At 36.9% G+C, this 19,152-nt stretch overlaps 1 protein-coding gene across 6 annotated transcripts in view; it reads right to left on the bottom strand.

The window, feature by feature from the left end:
- Nucleotides 1-19,152, bottom strand: part of NEBL (nebulette) — a 108,834-nt gene that overhangs the window by 52,756 nt on the left and 36,926 nt on the right. For 5 of the 6 annotated variants that reach the window (XM_046679841.1, XM_046679846.1, XM_046679845.1 and 2 more), the window contains 6 exons: nt 18,308-18,421; nt 16,341-16,442; nt 12,144-12,248; nt 10,307-10,414; nt 4,558-4,668; nt 1,920-2,030 (listed from right to left, as the gene is read on the bottom strand). In XM_046679841.1, coding sequence (XP_046535797.1) covers nt 1,920-2,030; nt 4,558-4,668; nt 10,307-10,414; nt 12,144-12,248; nt 16,341-16,442; nt 18,308-18,421 — 651 coding nt within the window. The remainder of the gene's footprint in view (nt 1-1,919; nt 2,031-4,557; nt 4,669-10,306; nt 10,415-12,143; nt 12,249-16,340; nt 16,443-18,307; nt 18,422-19,152) is intronic. The other variant, XM_046679842.1, reaches the window with a different exon arrangement.

Here is a 19,152-nt window from a genome sequence, read left to right as displayed (position 1 = left end):
TTTTTTTTTTTGAGGAAGATGATCCCTGAGTTAACATCTGTCACCAATCCTCCCCTTTTTGCTGAGGCAGACTGGCCCTGAGCTAACATCCATGCCCATCTTCTTCTACTTTTTACATGTGGGATGCCTGCCATAGCATGGCTTGACAAGCAGTGCAGAGGTCCACACCCGGGATCCGAACAAGCGAACCCCAGGCCGCTGACGCAGAATGTGCGAACTTTACCCCTGCGCCACCGGGCTGGCCCCTAAACAGCTTTTTTGATCTTTCACTCCTATATCCGTATGCTAAGGCCTGATTTATTGCTGCTTCTGCTACCATCTTGCCATTTGTCTGCATCTGACTGGACTCTGCCACTGAGAGTATAAAATGATTTTTCCAAATATTTCTGATGAGTGTTACAAGATCTAGCTCTGAAGGTGGACTGCACATGTCACCATAACAGAAGAATTTGTAGAAAATTACTACTGTAGGACTATGTAATGGCAAGATTAGCTAAAGACATCACAGTGGACATCTGTTGTTTTGCCTGACCAGCATCCATTCCTCTTTCCTCTGGCAAAACACTCCATGATGTTCTTTGGAGGAATTCCTCTAATCCCTCTCAATCCATACACTTTGGACGGGTTGAGAAGCATACCAGGTCATACCAGCACTTTACACTGCCCTGACATTACACAATAATTGGGTCAAGTGTGGGCACAGGATAGAAGGTGATCCAAGGAGATTCAATCCGAGGACCTTAATTCTAACTGTAAGAAAAAAGATGCTCACTTCCCACTGCGATTACTGACCCTGTTGTTAAGAGGGGCCATGACACAGAGACAGCCTCCCAAGAGGGAAGCAATAGAGAAGATAACAGAACTGAGAGATGAAGGAAGAGAGACATCAAGTGAATTTCAACCTGAAGGAAACTTGATCGTTGAACTTCTCTATTCATAAACCAATACATCTCCTTTGTTTCTTAACCCAGTTTGAACTGGGTTTCTATTATTTGCAACCTGACGAATAGGGTCCCCATCATTATCACCACAATTTATTAACATATGGGGATAAAGCTTTAAATTTTTTCACTGCTCAGCTACAGTCTCTTCAAAGCAGAATGCCATTATGTGATACCAAAATAATGGCATAACACAAGGATGAAAGGACTGAAAGCACTTCAGAGGCATTTCATTCCTTATAAATATCATGTAAAGTGAGCAACGATCACTTTCATTTTATAAAGCGGGTTACGCAGACTCATTCAGCAGCCTAGGCAAGGACTGGGAGAGTCGATTGGGTTGTGAGCAGAAGAGCAAGTGAACTTTTAAACTGCAGTTACCAACAGACCATGATAACATACCTTCCTAATCTTCTGCCTTTTACGTGCTTAAAAAATCAGTTATATCTCATACAATTATTTGGGTTTATTATATAGATTTCCCTCTAAAATGAGGAAATGGTCATTTTTCTCATACTACATGGAAAGGAAATGGTGAGCATCATTTTTTTTTTAATTCACTGATTAGGAAAAGACTACTAGGACATAGCTGCTTATAATCAACTTACACATAAAAAAATCAACTTATCGGGGCCAGTCCCATGACCTAGTGGTTAAGTTCGTGCACTCCGCTTCAGTGGCCCAGGGTTCAGATCCTGGGCACGGACATGGCAGCGCTCATTAGGCCATGTTGAGGCGGCGTCCCACATGCCACAACTAGAAGGACCCACAACTAAAAATACAACTATGTGCTGGGGGGATTTGGGGAGGGAAAAAAAAAGCAGGAAAAAAAAAAGAAGATTGGCAACAGTTGTTAGCTCAGGTGCCAATCTTTAAAATAAACAAATCAACTTACACATATAATCTTTGAGAAAGATTTACAAATAAGAAATCAGCTGAAAATTCACACATTCTCAGTTGTTAAATAAATATACTCACCTCACTAGCCATTTCAGATGCTCGTTTTGCTCTTTGAATATCAAGAACTTCTGAATTAAGTTCCATTCCTTTCCCTTTTATTTCATTTTCCAAATCTTTTTTATATTCCTTCTGTGAGGAAAGAATATTACAGTTTAAAATTTACTGGGAAGCTCTTTAACTGACATACTGTTTTACATGTTTTCTAGAGACCACAGAAAGCAGAAAATATTTCTAGAAAAGAATGAAATCAGTCTCCTGAGAGTTCATGCTCCTTATTTCCTACAGAGACTTCGTTTTCTCTTAATCATGTTTAGAGTGGCTTCCAACATTCTCAGACTTTTCCCTTTTATCCTTTCTTCCCATGTTTTTTGGAACCATATTGGTACCATCTTTTTAAAAGACGTCTTCCCTTTAAATATTCAGGAAGATGCTAGGAATACACTCATTAATTATTTGAAATATTTCTTTGAAAGCTGTCTATAAAATATGAATCACCAAAAGAAGATAGTTGAAAAAGAATGAAAAATTACAAAATCAAAAGCATTGATGTAGCCAAAGTGAAATTCATTCTATTTAAAGGTTAATAAAACCAAATAATTATATTGATAATATATAGTTTGAATTTCACTTATTTTAATATCATATTTTAAGTTGATCCAAATGTCTTTACTAATACTTATATATGACTTGGGGGGTTTTTGTGCTAATGGATTTCTTGTTTTCTTACTAATTGCATTATGAAAACAATACATATCTTAATCCATTTCTACCAAGTTGCATTCATAACTAACTTACCAGATGAAAGATGAAACTTCCTTTAATGATAAGAAATCAAGCTCTAGTTAACCCTAGCGGTCATTTCATGTTATTTTCTCTTTGTCCAGTATAATTAAATTAGCCAGACCTCTGCTTAACTAATAGCCTACAAGACATTGTAAGGACCTGCATGCAATTTTGGAAAGTGCTCTGGTGTCAAATGGCCTGGATGAAAGTCAGAGTTCTTTTACTTATTGAGTCACGTGACCTTCAAGAGACCTTTAAGTAACTATCCTTGATTTCCACACAGGCAAAATGGAAATAAAAATTCTTCTTCTCCCAATGTCAAAGGGTAACTGAGGGAATCAAATGAAATTAAGAATGAAATGATACTTTGAACACTCCAAACGGGAATACAAATGCAAAAACCATCAAGTAAAGAATGCCAAGACAAGTTAAAGCTAAAGGTTTACCCTTAGAAAGGGAAGTTACAATGTCATTAAGTCACTAACAGTCCCTTTTTAAAATCAGACATCTCTATAACTTCATTAAAAGATTTTTCATCGTAGTCTTCTGGGGCTTTTTTCTATCCTGATGCATACATTCTGAATCAATAAGTCAAACAAGATTCATTTAAAAGGAAGAATATACAAAAAGGCGATAGCATGTATATCAAAGTCATTTATGGACCTCAAAATAGATCTCAGATTGTCATCTGTGGGTAAATGATGAAAAGATTCCTCTTTAAAAAATTCAATAAATAGAGCATATTTTTTAAATGGAAGACAATAATAGTAGAAAGTTGCCATTTGATTAATCTTCAACTTCAAAATATTTTATAGGTACTAGAAGTGAGAAAAGATAGGGTAGCAAGAGAACTCTTCTGTAAATTACATGCCTATTTCAGCCCAAACTACAACAGTGAATCACATTAAATTTCTAAAAGCAGTTAAATGGTAAAGGCCAGCTGGCATTTGGTTATTAAAGAAGTTCACTATGATGCACATCTATGTAGGTAATTATACTCTAATTTATGTCACTGGTTTAAGACATTTCTTTCAGGAATAGTTTCTTGAGCTCAAAAATCAGGATGAAATGGAGTTCTCTAATGCTTTTCCTCAATGTAAAAAGAATCTACCTAAACAGAGAGTTGGAAGAGCTCCAAGTTACTCTGCAGCCATTTAAAAACAAACAACAAAAACAAAAAAACTTTTAAAGGAACGGACTGTGAGCATGATACTTTTAACTGTTCAATTTGAGGACCTTAAGGGTCAACACATGAGCCTAAAGGCACTATTAAGTTTGGGGTGAAATTCTGTTGAGAATAAAATGAAAAGTGGACATGAGTTCCTAAGTTCTATATGCTAAATGTTATTTTTTTCCCTATGAAGAACACAAACCACTCATAAGTAATGTACATTTATCCAGACCTTCACACACGAGCACCTCATTTTTGCTATCCAGTGTCATGAGAACACTGCAGGGAAGCTACAGAAAAAGCTGGTTCCAATACGCACTTTTATAATAACTAAATTTGAGAGAATCAAGCTTGCCTTACCCATATGCAAAATACTTTTTTTAAAAAAACTAACTGCAATAAAGCTATAAAACTACTTACAGAGCTTCTGAGCTACACCCCAAACACAAAATCAGAATATTTTTCAAGTTTGTCCAGGAAATCTGGGTAATTTCTTCCCCCAACTTTAAATGGAAATGTTAACACACACACTTTCCTGTTTTTAATGAAAATGAAAAACTCTACTAGTAAAGGTCGAAGTGAGGAAAAGAGTAATGGATTAATATCTCAAACACTGAAGTAGTTGAGAATTAAGTAAATATTTCCAGGGTTTTTCCTCTAGTTTTCTTCTGCAACATTTAATAGTAAATAGCAGATTCATACCTCCTTCAGAAGGTTGGTGATGTACTTTACATGTAAAAATTCTGGAGTCTTGTCTAAATCCAGTGATGACTTTCCTTTAATCTCCTTCTCAAAATCCTCTCTGTAAACTTTCTGTTAAATAAGATCACATAATTTTACATTTAAAAAATATTAGTGACTGTTGAAAAGATATTAGGACAAGAGTTCCCAGAACAAAATTGATGTTTTCTTATATAATTCTACCACCTCAAAGTCTTCTTATCAACAGGAAAGTAACTCCAACTTTATCATAAATTTTAGAATTCTACCAAAAAGCAGCAGAATCAAGTACCAGTTCCTCTGGGACAGCATTCTGAGTGACGCTGTTTAACACCTTATAATCTGTTATTATTTGACATCAACCCATTTGGAGAGGAGAACCAGTAAAGTTGGCTATTTGATTGGGTCATCTACTGGTTCACTCAAAAAGAAGTGGATCCATCCACTGGAAGAAAATCTGGTGGCATGGAAGCCCATTCAAACCAAAATGGTATTAATATTCATGGCCTCATCATCCCTCTCACTGTCATCTTTTGTGAATTCAGGAAAGACCATTTCTAAAAATGTAATGGGGGCCGGAGGGGAAGACTTTCCTTAATGATTTTGGCATTGAGAATATTTCTCGACCATCTATGGAGTTGGATATGAATCAAGTTACACAGCGAGGAGAATCTTATCTTGAGCCTGGTAAATTGTTCTTTAGGTAAGAGTTCACAAGAAATAAAAGAAGATGCTGACAGCGATTGGGAAGAGCCTAAATCTACACCCTACCTGCCCTTTAGACACTGACACCCCTCAGCTATTATGCTCTAAAGTCTACCATTTGAACTAGGCATCTGAAAGTCAATGGGAACCCATGCTTTATGACTATAAGCACAGTCTGTCTACATAATAAAAATATCCAGCCATGTGAGATATTTACCAAACAAGGGCCCAGATTTTACCAGCTAAATATTTTATTCAACTTGCATCACAAAGATGATAAAAGTAAATAAATTCTGCATGAGATTGTTACTAATGCAAAATGAGAAGCTACTTCCAGGTTTACTATGTACTTATTACAGAGATAGCTAACTGTATAAAGAAATTCTCTAAACCACAAGGGAGATAAGAGATGCATATCATCTCCTCACTTACATTTGTGTTACATATGGCCATTTAACAAGTAATCTACAGAGAGCCATGAGAAAAGGCCACAATGGATGTTCTGTAAATACTAAAATCTAACAAAGCTATTTAAGAAGCTGCATTGAGAACATTCTAAATCAAAGGAACTACAGATACACCAAAAACGATGATGAGAAGTTGTCCTCTTCTTTATGTGAGACTGAGATAATACAGTTATAAGGCTGAAACTATGGCATTGCTAGGCCAAAAATGACTCTTTCAAAAAGTGAAATATGTGTATTTATTCATTTCAGATATTTTACTTCAAAAAGCCCTTCTCCTCTGAAAGAATTATTTTACTGAAATAAGTCATCAAGGAAGGTTGATTATGACTAGAACTGGCCAATATACAACTAGCGGGAAAAATTCCTTTAGCAGGCTTTTTGTTACGAGAACTATATTTGTGAAAGAGAAGGCGAAGAAGTTTTCAAAGCCAGATTTAGAGATTTCTTCTAGAAAACACACTGATTAAACCTGCATCTGGTATTAGAAGAAAGTGAGAGAAGCGTAATTATAGGCTATAACAGAAACGTCAGTGGCTTTCCCTGAGATCATCAACACTCAGCTTTACCTGTAGGAGGCTCTCTAAACAGTTCAGTCAAGCTTACCTCTTAGGAACAAAAACCATCTCTGAGCCAGACAGTTCTCTTTGTGTCTGCTTCATTGGTCGTAATTTAGAGACATCTTTCACATCAAACTTGTCCTAACTAAAATTTTTAGATATTCTATCTTTCCAGCCTTTGGAGAACAAATTTGGTCCAAAGATATTTCTTATTAGAAGATTTCTCTCTCCTCAAGCCCTGCTGAGCAGAAACACAATTACTGAGCCTAAAAATCTAACAGCAATGGCTATAATTAAAAGGAAAACACATCTCAGCCTCTGCAAAGGGATATTTCGCCTTAGTGACAATACTGGAAATCAGAAGAGCAAAAATTGAAAGCCAATTTTAACAAAAGGCCCACAATGTAAGTTAATTCCACAGCATACAATAAATATATAACTAAGTTAAATGTTAAAACTGTTTATAGCTGATGTCCAAACAGCCAATCAGAAGCAAGGAATTATTTCATTTGACGGATTCGGTTTTTAGTTGCATCATTTTATCTTCCTTCCACGTTGTGTGGCCAGAGCAATGGTAAAAGCAAAGTGCTAGTTATCAGACTTCCAAGAACTGCGCCAGGAAACAGGCCGACATAGAAACAATAGCACTTCTTCAATGCTGAGGGTACCTTCAAAGTCCCTGTCATCTGTAGAGTGAAATTTGTTCTCAGGGAATATTTTTGGTTTTGAGGGTTCATCGACAATGGAAAAACATCAACTGGAAGTTTCATGTAAATAAAGACAATTTGGTCTACTTTGCCCATGGAATCTTTGAGAAGCAGATATCTGTAAGTTTGGGGGTTTTTATTTTTTCCAATTCATCTGGTTTTTACAATGTTAAGTTAGGGGAATATTAGTTTCCTTCAATGAGCCAGGGTTTCTCAAAGTGTGCTCACCGGCCTACCTACATCAGAAGCACTTGGGATACGGTTAAACTACGATTCCCAGGCTCCACTGCAAGACGTATGGTAGCAGGCCCTGAGGCAGCAGCGCGGGGATGTGCATTCCCAACATGCTTGCCCGAGACCTATCCACACAGGAGTTAGGGTACCACAGCCATAGGGAGAAAGAGGGAAGGGGAAATAGGATATTCAGAAGAGAAAGTACAGAGAGGACCGAAGAGAAGGAAAACAGAGAGGGAAGCATTTCCCTCTGTGAATGAGATGAGAGTGTAGCACAAACACCGAAACAATAACAGCCTGAGGCTCAGAGGAAGAATATTGAGAAAGCCTAGTTTGGAAGGTGCTGGTCTTCTCAGTAAAGAAGGAGGCACAGCTATCAATGAGATCTTGGGGACCAGGATCAATGGCTGTCCAGTGAGATCTACACATGACAATGACTCCAGAGGCTCAACACGGGAGTTTGCGTTCCATCTCCCTCACTTGGCAACAGCGCAAACTGCCAGAACCTCCTAACCTCCTTCACCCTACGAAAGGGGCCATCAGACCCCGTTTCACAGGGTGGGGCTGAAGCTCAAGTGAATGGGAAAGCACAGCTCAGGCAGGAAGAAAGTGGACTGGAAAAACTAGAGTCCAGGAACTTGATTTTCACCTTCATGCAAAGAGCGCACTTGGCAGGAGTCAGAGAACAAGGTGGGTAAAGAAAAGAGAGACTACGATAAGATGAGGATCTAATATCCCAGATCACAAAATACCACCATTTCTAATACAGAAATGCAGTATTAGAATATATTAATCACAAATTGTAAGTTCCAGGATTTATTGGTGAGAGGAAGGTCAATGAACTAGAGTAGTAAAAAATAAGGAACCATGAGATCAGAATGACACACGGATCTTCAGCATGGATGGTCCCGTGGCTGAAGATCAAGGATGAGGGGAAGAGGCAAACGGAGATGGAGGGCAGAAGGGGGCAAAGATGAGGCAAACCTGAAATGCTGGTACCACCCTCTTGACGCTGTCTCAGAAAAGTAAAGTGATTTCGATCTCTATGTCTCTTAGTGCAAATTTACTTAATAACTTCACATCGTCTTCAACTTCCTGAGAACCCACGAGTGAAAGCCATGACAGCTCGTGGAAGTAGAAACCTTTCTCTGGGCTGTGGGTCAGTGACAACAGCCACATTATTCCTCTAAAACGGGAATTCATAGGAAAGATGACTCTAATCCACCCAAAGAAGAACCCGCTGCAATGGAGGACAAGAAAGCGAGGTAAAGGATGTATACAGTACTTTCCATACTGTTCTTGAAATGCAGAAAAGGTGTTAGGACTGAATGTTTGTGTGCCCCCAACATTCACATGTTGCAACCTCACCCCCCGAGTGATGGTCTCAGGAGGTGGGGACTTTGGGAAGTGATTAGGATCAGATGAGGTCATGAGGGTGGAGACCTCGTCATGGGATTAGTGCTTTTATAAGAGTCACCAGAGAGCTTGCTTCCCCTCTCTGCTCTCCACCAGGTGTGGATACAACGAGAAGGCAGCAGCCTGCATGCCAGAAGATGGCTCTCACCAGAACCCAACTGGCTGGCAGCCTGATCCCAGAATTCCAGCCTCCAGAACTGTGAGAAAGAAATTTCTGTCGTTTAAGCCTCCCAGTGTGTGGTACTTTGTTACAGCAGCCCAAACTGACTAAGACAAAAGATGTTCCAGTAAAACTTATCTTATTACATGCAATTTTTTGTAGGGCTTCTAAGCCTTGACCAAATTTACCTGCTCTATCAATTCAGTTAAAACAAACAACTAATTTAGTCAAATATTTGCCTGACCGTTCTTGATCAAATTTCCCTTTATTGGCTTAAGAGGATACGAGACATGAAAAATACAAGTAATTATTTTCTCCTCTCTTGCTTGAAGAAGAAATTAAACAACAAGCCAAAGTAATGTCTGAGTGCCCTTTCCCTGAGAAGAAGAATGATAACATTTGAACAAATAGCACATATAATGTTTACAAAATTCCTATGAGAGTTTCATTGTCCAGAAGTCATCATTTCTCCCTATTTTGATGTCGCTATTGAAGAATAGAAAAGATCTTGTCCACTGAGCGTGTCTGGAATGGAGCAGTGGGGTTGGAATCAGCTGCTACTATTGCCCATTATTTCTGTCCCTTTGAAGAAATGACTTGGTTGTATCCAGAGAATTTGGATGTGGGCTGCAGACAAAAACCTTGTGTCTGGTGTCTGGTCCCCAAAAAAGTAGGAATAAAAAAACCAACAACAACAGAAGAAATCTCCCTGGGACAGGTGAAAGCACTGTGGGGGAATATCCGCATGTGACTTAGCATTATCTTAAGTAGAGAATAAAGTGAATAAGCAGGAAAAATCTTAACTGATCTCTTCTCTTGATACTTCAAAACTTCCATGTCATGTTATCGGAGGGGAAGGGGAAAGGAATCAATTAAATAAGCTAACAGAGAAAAGAGAATCATTCCTGACTTTGACGAGGTCCTAAAACATTGGGATTTAGTGGATTTTAGATAAAAAATTTTAGGTTAAGACAATTTTATGGATGCACTATCCATCTGCGGATAATACCTACCTAGCATCATTACCTTGAGAGGATTAAATGGGCTGATAGATATAAAGCTTTAGCATATTACTTAGCACAGAGTATTTAATAAATGTTAGTTCTAACATCATCAGGAAAAAAAAAAGGTAAATAAAGCATCCAGCTCTTCATTTTCTTTTCATTTTTTTCTACTCATCATAGTTTCACATGGACACAATCTGAAAGAATCAATGTTATAATCGCAGAATGTGAGAGCTGAGAAGGACATGAAGAGCTTACCTGGCCTTATAGCCATCTTGGCCAAATGGGAATAACTAAGAACCAGAGAGTCCCAGCAACCCAGACAAGACGTCCAGATCTGGAACGCAGATTCCTGGGGTCCCCCACGCAGCATGCTTGCTTGCAGACCTGCCAAACATTCTGAACCCCTTTACTAGTTCCTTTCAAATGATAAAACATCAAATATACATTAAACAGTTGATAACAAATCAAAAGGACTCACCTCACTCTGCATCTTCTGAGCTTCCTTTGAAGCCTGATATGATGGTGTCTCAACAAATTCAAGCATGGATTTCCCCTTATTTTTCTCATATTCTTCTTTGTACTTAACCTTCATTGAAAAAAGTACAAGAGGCATGTAAAGCTCACAAGCCCTTCTACAAATAGAGCAAAGGAAAATAAATATATGTCCAGAATGAATCATCCTATTTTCTAAAGTCACATTATTCTGGCTAAGTTGATCACTGGGTTCTCTGTGGTTAACGACGTAGATGAAAGCAAACAGGTAACATAAAACTTTTTAAGGAATAAAAATAATTTAGAACTACTAAATAATGTAGTTCCAGGACTTGTATCAAGTACTTAAATAGCTGGGATATATAGATATGTATCATATGTATGGAGTTATATACGTATACACATATAGTATACACATATATGTGGGTATAAAGAGAGAGAGAGAGGGAGAGAGAATGAGAGAAAAGAGAGAAAGAGATCCTTGTGATAGCTTTGAGTGTCTATCAGTAAACAATGAATAAGAAGGAAAACATAGGTGTGATTTTTCTATCTTTCTGTCAAAGGGAGGATTCTGGGATTGCTGAATTTTTCCATAGACATTGAATAAAACACACACAGAGCTTTTATGTGATTCCTTTCAGTTTCACTATGCATTATTTAATAATATTGTATCATGAATTATTTATTTCCAGTACAACCAATCCTCACCTTATTTCAGTTTATAAAAGGATCAATATTTTCTATCTCCTAGTAACAAAAACTAAAATTATATGTAAGCTGTCAGAGCCATTGGCTTTTTTAGCAATAGATCTTTTTAAATTAAATTCATAGAAAAGTTTTGATCATGATTCATCTCATTCAGAAATGTATTTTCATCAAAATTCTTATGTTAAGTAATTATTTATGAAATTGTTTCTTAAGTTATATAATAATAACTGTAATGACAGATACAAAAGAAAATTTTCAATATTTAGAACATCATGGTGGCAGAAAATATAACGATTTTAAAATTTTTATTTGCAGGCATATTTTTGTTTCAGAGAAGTATTATAGAGTGATCAAGGAAAGTGAAATATAATAACATACTACATTAGGATAAAATCTCGTAGGAAAATGAAATTCAAAGAATTTCAAAAAAATAAGAATTCAAAAAGAAAAAAAATGTACATTTCCAAACCTTAAAGGAGAGTTGGTTTGTATATTTTTTAAATAAATAAAAGGTTTCAAATTATTATGGAATTTATGTTCCACAGGATACCTTTAAAAGAGTGATAGAAAATTTTATCTTAACAAATGCTGGAAATGACATCTTTTGCAACTATGGAAACTCAGAACGAAAAACAATAGATATCAACTTTAAAATGCTCAAGGAAGATTTTTTTAAAACTTCTTTCAGGGAGTACATAGGATTTCATAAAGGAAACATTAATTTAGAATATACTGGTAAGATAATTTTCCCTTTTTAATAACACTTATAATTGAGAAATTATAATAAACTTTGCACCTGGAAAATTAATTTTGCAGCTCAAAATGACAAATCAGTACACTATAAAAATGGAAATCATCAAGAGATTTCATCATTTAATTAATTCATATACTCTTAAGTTTTAAATTGTGTAAATTAACTTATGTTATAAAATGCCTTTATACTGAAACATAGTTCAAGCTTCCCCCACCCAACAAATATAGAAAAAAACAGTGTTTGAGATTCTCCGAAGCAACGTTTACTTTCTCAGGATGTACGTTCATTTCCGCAGCCAAACGTTTTCAGCGGAGGCGGCAGCACTGAGCGGTTGCAGGGTCCAGACAGGGACAGTGCGTACCTGACTCTGGAGCGTGGCGTTGCCTTTATGGTGCAGATGTTCTGCAGCGTCTGCGTCGAAATGATACATTCCTTTGTTTTCCTCAAAAAGCTTTCTATACTCTCGCTAAAACAGAGAACATGAAAAATAAATTTAGAATGAAAGAGGCTGATGAGAGCAATGAATACTTAGGAATGCAAACTGAAAAATACAAGCCAAGGAGTGCTGCAAAGCTGCTGTCAAGTTCCCACGGGCAGTCGGCTGGCCGTGTAGATATCTGACACTGAGATAACCGAGGCTGCAAGACAGACCGGCTCTAGGTGCTCAGTGTGAACAGCATGTGAAACAGTCAACAGAAGCAGAGGACAATTAGCCGTAGAAACAACGTCAAAGATACTCAGGACACTGGGGAGTGGATGCAGAAAAGCCAGTGGCAGGCCAGGTGGGCATAAAAAAGGTGATTTGTCCTGTCCTTATCTTAGAACGGGAATGTGTTTAACAGCGTCTACAAGAAGAGAAGCACAGAAAAGAAGAAAGAACAGAGGAAAGCTGGAGGCAGGAAAGAAAAAAAGTTGTATATAAGAGCCCAGCCAGGAGGAAGATTGGGGGTCATAAGGAAAATGAGAGCATGAGAAATAATTCAACTAATTTTCCTAAAAATTAGGAAAATTCCAGGAGGTGCCTGGAAGAGAAACTGAGGAATCTGGGTACAGTGCGTTGAATTTTTAAGATGAACAAATTGGATTAAGACTACTATTTAGACATACAGACAAAAAGCTGAATTTGGAAGAGACCAGAATGGATAAGGATGCCAAATTTGGCAACTGTAGGGCTCAAGATACAACGGGCAGCAATAAGACAAAAATTGCTTCCTGACTTTTGTCATTGGAGACTGGACACTTAGGTGCTTTGCCCTATTTGGAAAAGACTTTTAGAAGTAAATGGTAACTCCCAAAGACTCAAGGCTACAGAGATGTAAACTCAAGTTCGTTGCTCATTAGGCACTGAGGGCCTCAGTAAAAATAGTAATTTTGCATAGAGTGGAGGGAGAGATAAGCAGCATTTGAAAGGGAGCAGGAGTTGGCCATACAAAACTGACTTTTGGGTTTTAGCAGATGCCCAAACCACCTGAGAGAGAACCAGGAAGAAGGCCCAGTGCCAGGATGGGAAGGATGGGAGGATGCTCATGAGAACTGCTGTTCCATGGGGACACAACAATGGTCTCCAGGGGTGCTTTCAGTCGATTAGGGAGCTAACATGTGTGTTTCCCAAAACTCTGACCAGAATACAGTAAGGGAGAAGAGCAACCCTTGGGAGCTCATGAAAATGTTCACATAGGACATCTTGACCAAAGAGAACAAGTTCTAAATTTTGGCTCTGCTGCCAATTAAAAAACAAATAATAATCTCAAAGGATAACAGTATACTCAGGGACTTTATAATTTGACTATAAGTTATTTTATAATATATTTTTTATAAAATAATTATGAACTGGGGGCAAGCCCAGGGGCATACTGGTTAAGCTTGTGCACTCCACTTTGGTGGCCCAGGGTTCAAGGGTTCAGATCCTGGGCGCAGACCTGGACACTGCTCATCAAGCCATGCTGTTACAGCGTCCTACATACAAAAAATAGAGGAAGATGGGTACAGATGTTAGCTCAGGGCAAATCTTCCTCACCAAAATAAATAAATAAAAGTATGAACTGAATGCAACAAGCTAGGATATATCCAATTACTGAGTTAAAATCCAGAATTAACAAAGCCTAGGATATTATGTCTGGAATAATGAATATATACTGAGAAAAGGCCAATAAATATTGTCCCCACCACAATGGTCTATTTTAGTTACAGAGAATTTCAGAAACTCCTATCTTAAAAAAACCCTATTTGAATTAAGATCTGCAAAAGAATTTTCCATATTAGCTTTTCCTTATATAATAGTCTCTGTTGCCTCCTAGTGGGAGTTACACAGAGTAACACACAACATATAAATTTTTAATTTATGCAAAGTTATAAAAGAAACTGAAAGCTACTAATGCTCTATTTTTCAGGAGAAAATGTTCCCTCAAAAATTTAATTAGTATGGCTACACAAACTCATAAGGCACTAATTTCACTCTATATACTATGCATTAAATTTTTTTAAATCATGATTTATACCAAAGACATTTAGAATTTAGAGGTTTAAAAACAGCCATTTATAACAAACTGACAACTAATCTTGGCAGAAGGTCTGTTTATTGAGCATTCCCTTATTCAATCTTTTAATAAAATTAAGTTGCCTTCATAAATCAACAAAATTCCAATTCTCTTTACATTAAAATTTAAAAGGTGGCAATTATAATGTACAATAAATTTGAGCCAATGTATTACTGTACAACTTTAATAAATAGACACTTCAGAGTAACACATTTTTTGAGTCTTAAAATTTCTCTCCCATGCAGTAATCATTCAGTCACAATTTTTCTCTGGGAGCAAAAAAATCTATAATCTAGACAAAAGCACCAGTTGAATGAAGCCTTAAACTTTATACATGGTATATAAAATAAATGTAATAGATGACTTTGTTGGTTTTCTCTGCTGAAGAGAAGATAGAAACAATTTATATTCAACTATGATTTTTTTCACCATTATAGAAAATAAAGGTCAATATTCTTGAAAAGAAATACTGCCTATGAGTGGCATGCATTCTTCCACCTACCAAATTTTTAAGTTACCACCGTGATATTTTTACTGGCTTATTTACACGAATCCTCATGTTCCTAGGAAATTTAACCCCAGAATGGAGGAGGGACAGGCAAGGGCAAACGCCACTGCAATGATCGAAACGGGACGCCAAAGACTGAACGCGAAGAAAGCAGCAGGCTCAAACTAGAAACATCGATTTTTAGAAGCATACCTATGAGTCGTGGAAGAAAACATGAAACAGAAACCGAGCCACTTAAGGAACAGAGGAACGTGTGCAGAGGGGTAGGGATGCGCATTGAAATGGCAGGGCTGTGAATTAACTGTCCTGGAAGTGAGTCTAATTTTGTGCCACTTGTCCTCTAACCTTCATTCCCTGCTCGACAGATGGGAAAGAATGATGGGCTGCTTTTCCTCCAAGGACCAGTGACAAAAATTAATTAATTAATTAATTTAAAAATCTCTGTATCTATTATTTACATGCTTAATACACTGAAAGAAGCACGACAGTGGGGAAAAGAGGATTATAAAATAATGAACAGAAGTTTCAACATACCAAGCCAGTGTAAACACTCAAACCTGAACTGAAGCTGGATCTCACTATTTAATAGTTTGGGAACCAGGTTTTGACTACAGATCTTTTTAAATCCATGCACATCCCCTGAAGACAACTATTTTCACTTTTTCACATTCCTTGCCCCACATACTCTTCCATTTGATCTGTGCCTGGTCCAAAGCAGATATTCAATAAATTTGGATAATTTTGAGTGAGTGAGTGAGCAATTGTTAAAATAGGCATAGAAATAGCTTGAGTTCAAAGTCAGAGTTCATCATCAGCATGAGGGCATCCTGAGATGTGAGAGAAATGGAGGCACGGGGCAGCTGGTCATCAGTTACGAGAGGCAGCAAAGTCAGAGTCCAGAGACACTGAGTGTTTGAAACAGCATCCAGGAAGTGAGTTCTGATGGAACGACCACTTGGCAGTGTACACAGATATTTTCATCAGCACATGAAGAAATCCCCCTCCCTTCCCAGTTGCATTGAAGAAAACATGGAAACCTTCATGAAACTAAAAGTATACTGTCCATGTAAATGCCATTAGGATTTATTGTCAGAGAAAATACAATTTAGACTAAGACAATTTTTTATGCTACTGAGGCCAATTAAATACCAGACCCTCTGCTCTGGCCTTTATAAAATAAAAGATCCCTGACTTAAGAGCCTGACCTTCAAGTGGCTTCAATCGAATACAGACAAAGAAAGGGGAAGAAGAAAGGCAGAAAGAATGCGGGCACCGATACTGTGTAGTCGTTCAAGAAAGTCTGTATGCAGGAGATATGAAAGAACCCCTTCGTAAAGCAACAGCTTTGGTGGGATTTAAGCAAGCAGACCAGCACTTTTCAATGAGTTAGTTATTGAGGGAGGAGTGATGCCCAGGCACGCCTAAGGAAGCAGATGAGCTCATGAGCATGGCAGCCATACTGGCTCCATGGAGCCACACGACATCTACAGTTGCCATCAAACATCACACTTACACCGCTGAGCATTTTGCTGGCTTTCAAAGCATGGTCTAAAAACAAGTTTGGGAGATCTGAAACTGGATCATGCATAGTCTGAATGTCTTTCTTGTACTTCACCTATGAAAACAACATGGGACAAAATACCATCTAGGAGAAGAAAATATTATGTTTTTGTATTATGGCCATTATTATTTTTAACATATCATGAAGGACTATTTAATGGTAAATTGTCAGACGAATTTGCAAGTCGCCACTAGATGGTGCTGATTTACTACTGAATGAGTGAAAAAAGTTATTTCTAGGGACTTGAAAATATTTTGATAATTTCTTTTATTTACATATTCAGAAAGGGTGACGTTAACAGAATCAAGTAATTTTAACAGAAATTCTGATTTCAAAAAATAAAGAGAAGAGCAACTTTACTCTTTAGAAATTACTACTGTATTTCAATTATGCTTTTTGGCGATTTTAGAGCTTTGGGTAGTTTTCATCGTATTGCCACAGAGACCTTTTTTTTTTAACTGCTTTGGAAATATAATATTAGTAATAATAATAATAAAATTTTAATAATAAAAAATATGAAGCACTTACTGTGTGCCAAACACTTTTCTAAACACTTTTCTCTGTATTCAGTATTTAATCTCCACAACAACCCTAGTAGGTAGATACTCTACGTATCCCCATTTTGCAGATGAGGAAACTGAGGCACAGAAAGATGAAGACGTAATATTAAGAGGTGAAGCAGGATTCAAGTTCAGGCAATCTGATTCTAAACCTTGAGAAGTTTCAGCCCTATGCTCTAGGTTCCTTTAAGTATATTCCAAGTCTATTTGCTTTGCGTTTTTACACATACAAAAATAATCAAATAAGAAAAAAATTATTCTGATATTGCCAGTGGTCCTAAAAGACAGAAAAATTCATTTCAATTGCTGGCCACAAACAAAAGTTTAACAATAACCATACCTTCTAAACATTAATGAAAGTCATATATACCGAGTCTCAAGGATATGACAGGAGTTGAAAGGTTGAAATGCTCTAACAAAGCGACAGGTCAACCATATTAACCTTAACACTTGAAAAGGAACTTTCCACATGCTTCAACCATAGCAAAGCGATGGATCTTTTTCCATGTTTCTATTTTTATACTCTGCCTAATTCTAATAAAAATTTAAGGCATCTTATCTTGTAAATTGAAGCTTGATCATTTCTAAAAACATGAAATGAAAATGCACTTCACAGCACTGATATAAAGGATAAGAAAAAATCCTGGGGCTGGCTCGGTGGCACAGCAGTTAAGTTCGCATGTTCCGCTTCTCGGCGGCTTGGGGTTCACCAGTTTGGATCCCGGGTGCGGACATGGAGCCACTCGGCACGCTATGCTGTGGTAGGCGTCCCACATATAAAGTAGAGGAAGATGGGCATAGATGTTAGCTCAGGGCCAGTCTTCCTCAGCAAAAAGAGGAGGACTGGCAGTAGTTAGCTCAGGGCTAATCTTCCTCAGGGGGAAAAAAAAAAAAAGAAATCGTAAGCCATTACAAGGACAATTCCTGACAATTTCTTTATGATAAACTACCACGTACCAGGTAGTACTTTATAATAAGCCCAATTGCGTGGGCATAATTACATGAGTTAACTATTGTCATAACCACTAATTTATGATACTACACACTACATTTCTACAAATCTCTGTAATGTATTTCCACCCTTGATCAGATATAATAGTTTTATTAGCAATACTGTTCTTCCTTATTAACTAATTAGTAATCAGTAACCATTAATAGTAAATTACAATAATACATTTTTCTCAAAAAAGCTTCAGGAAAATATGCTTCAGTTGTTTTCAACTAAAATTACTTGTAAATTACATGATCTTGATTAAGTAGCAGTAATTACAACACAGCCGATTCTGAGAAAACAAGAATCAAAAGATACGGAAAATAATTTTCTATAAATTACAAGTCATGAAGCACAAAGTAACTTACATTACTCGCCAGTGCACTGGCAAGCTGACTTTGCCTAAAAGAAGCACTTTCAAGGGGATTGTAACAATGTTTCTTATCCTTCATTTCATTATCAAATTTTTCTTTGTATTTAATCTGCCATAAAAGAAAAAAACAGGATAAATTAAACAGCACATTTATTTTCAAGCTTTCAAAATAACACATTCAGTTTTTAATTAGATCAGATAAAAGCTACTTTAAAAACAAATGGCAGCAAAATTTAAATTCCTGGTATTTTTCCCCCGTATAAAGCTTAATTAGGCATAAAAAAATTTTTTAATAAAAAAACAACCTCTACTTGAACATTGATCATAAATGCAATTAGGCATGAAGTCAAATCCTATTAACAAGAATTATGTGCTAAAATCTCAGGATTTTTAAATGTCAGTTTCCATTTCTGTGTTCCTATAATCTATGATCAATTAGAAATTAAGACCACAAATGAATTAAAGTCTACCACATTTAGAAAATGGATTCTCAGCCCCAAACTTGAATATGAATTTTCCTTAAGGAATTATTCCAAATACAGGACATGGTTTGTACCACGGTTTTTCTCATCATTTCCCATTTCTTCAAACATTCATTTTTAGAGATTACATTTTCTGAAATGTCCCGGGTCTATTTAATGTCATTTTTTATGCCTCTGCTTTAACTCCACAGTTGTATTCAGCAGCAAAACTCTCTCTAATATTCACTCTGAATTATTTTTCTCTTTTTAAAGTAGTCTTAGGACAACCAAAAAAAGGATTATCAATTTATCCTGTAGAACTTTATTTTTCTCCATGGGTAGAGATAAATGTGAACATATGTTGTTAATTAATTGGAAT

The sequence above is a fragment of the Equus quagga genome, chromosome 12 (assembly GCF_021613505.1).
Source record: "Equus quagga isolate Etosha38 chromosome 12, UCLA_HA_Equagga_1.0, whole genome shotgun sequence".
NCBI classification, from domain to species: Eukaryota; Metazoa; Chordata; class Mammalia; order Perissodactyla; family Equidae; genus Equus; species Equus quagga.
Note: the sequence above shows the minus strand (reverse complement) of the source record. Positions and strands in the feature narration are given on the sequence as shown.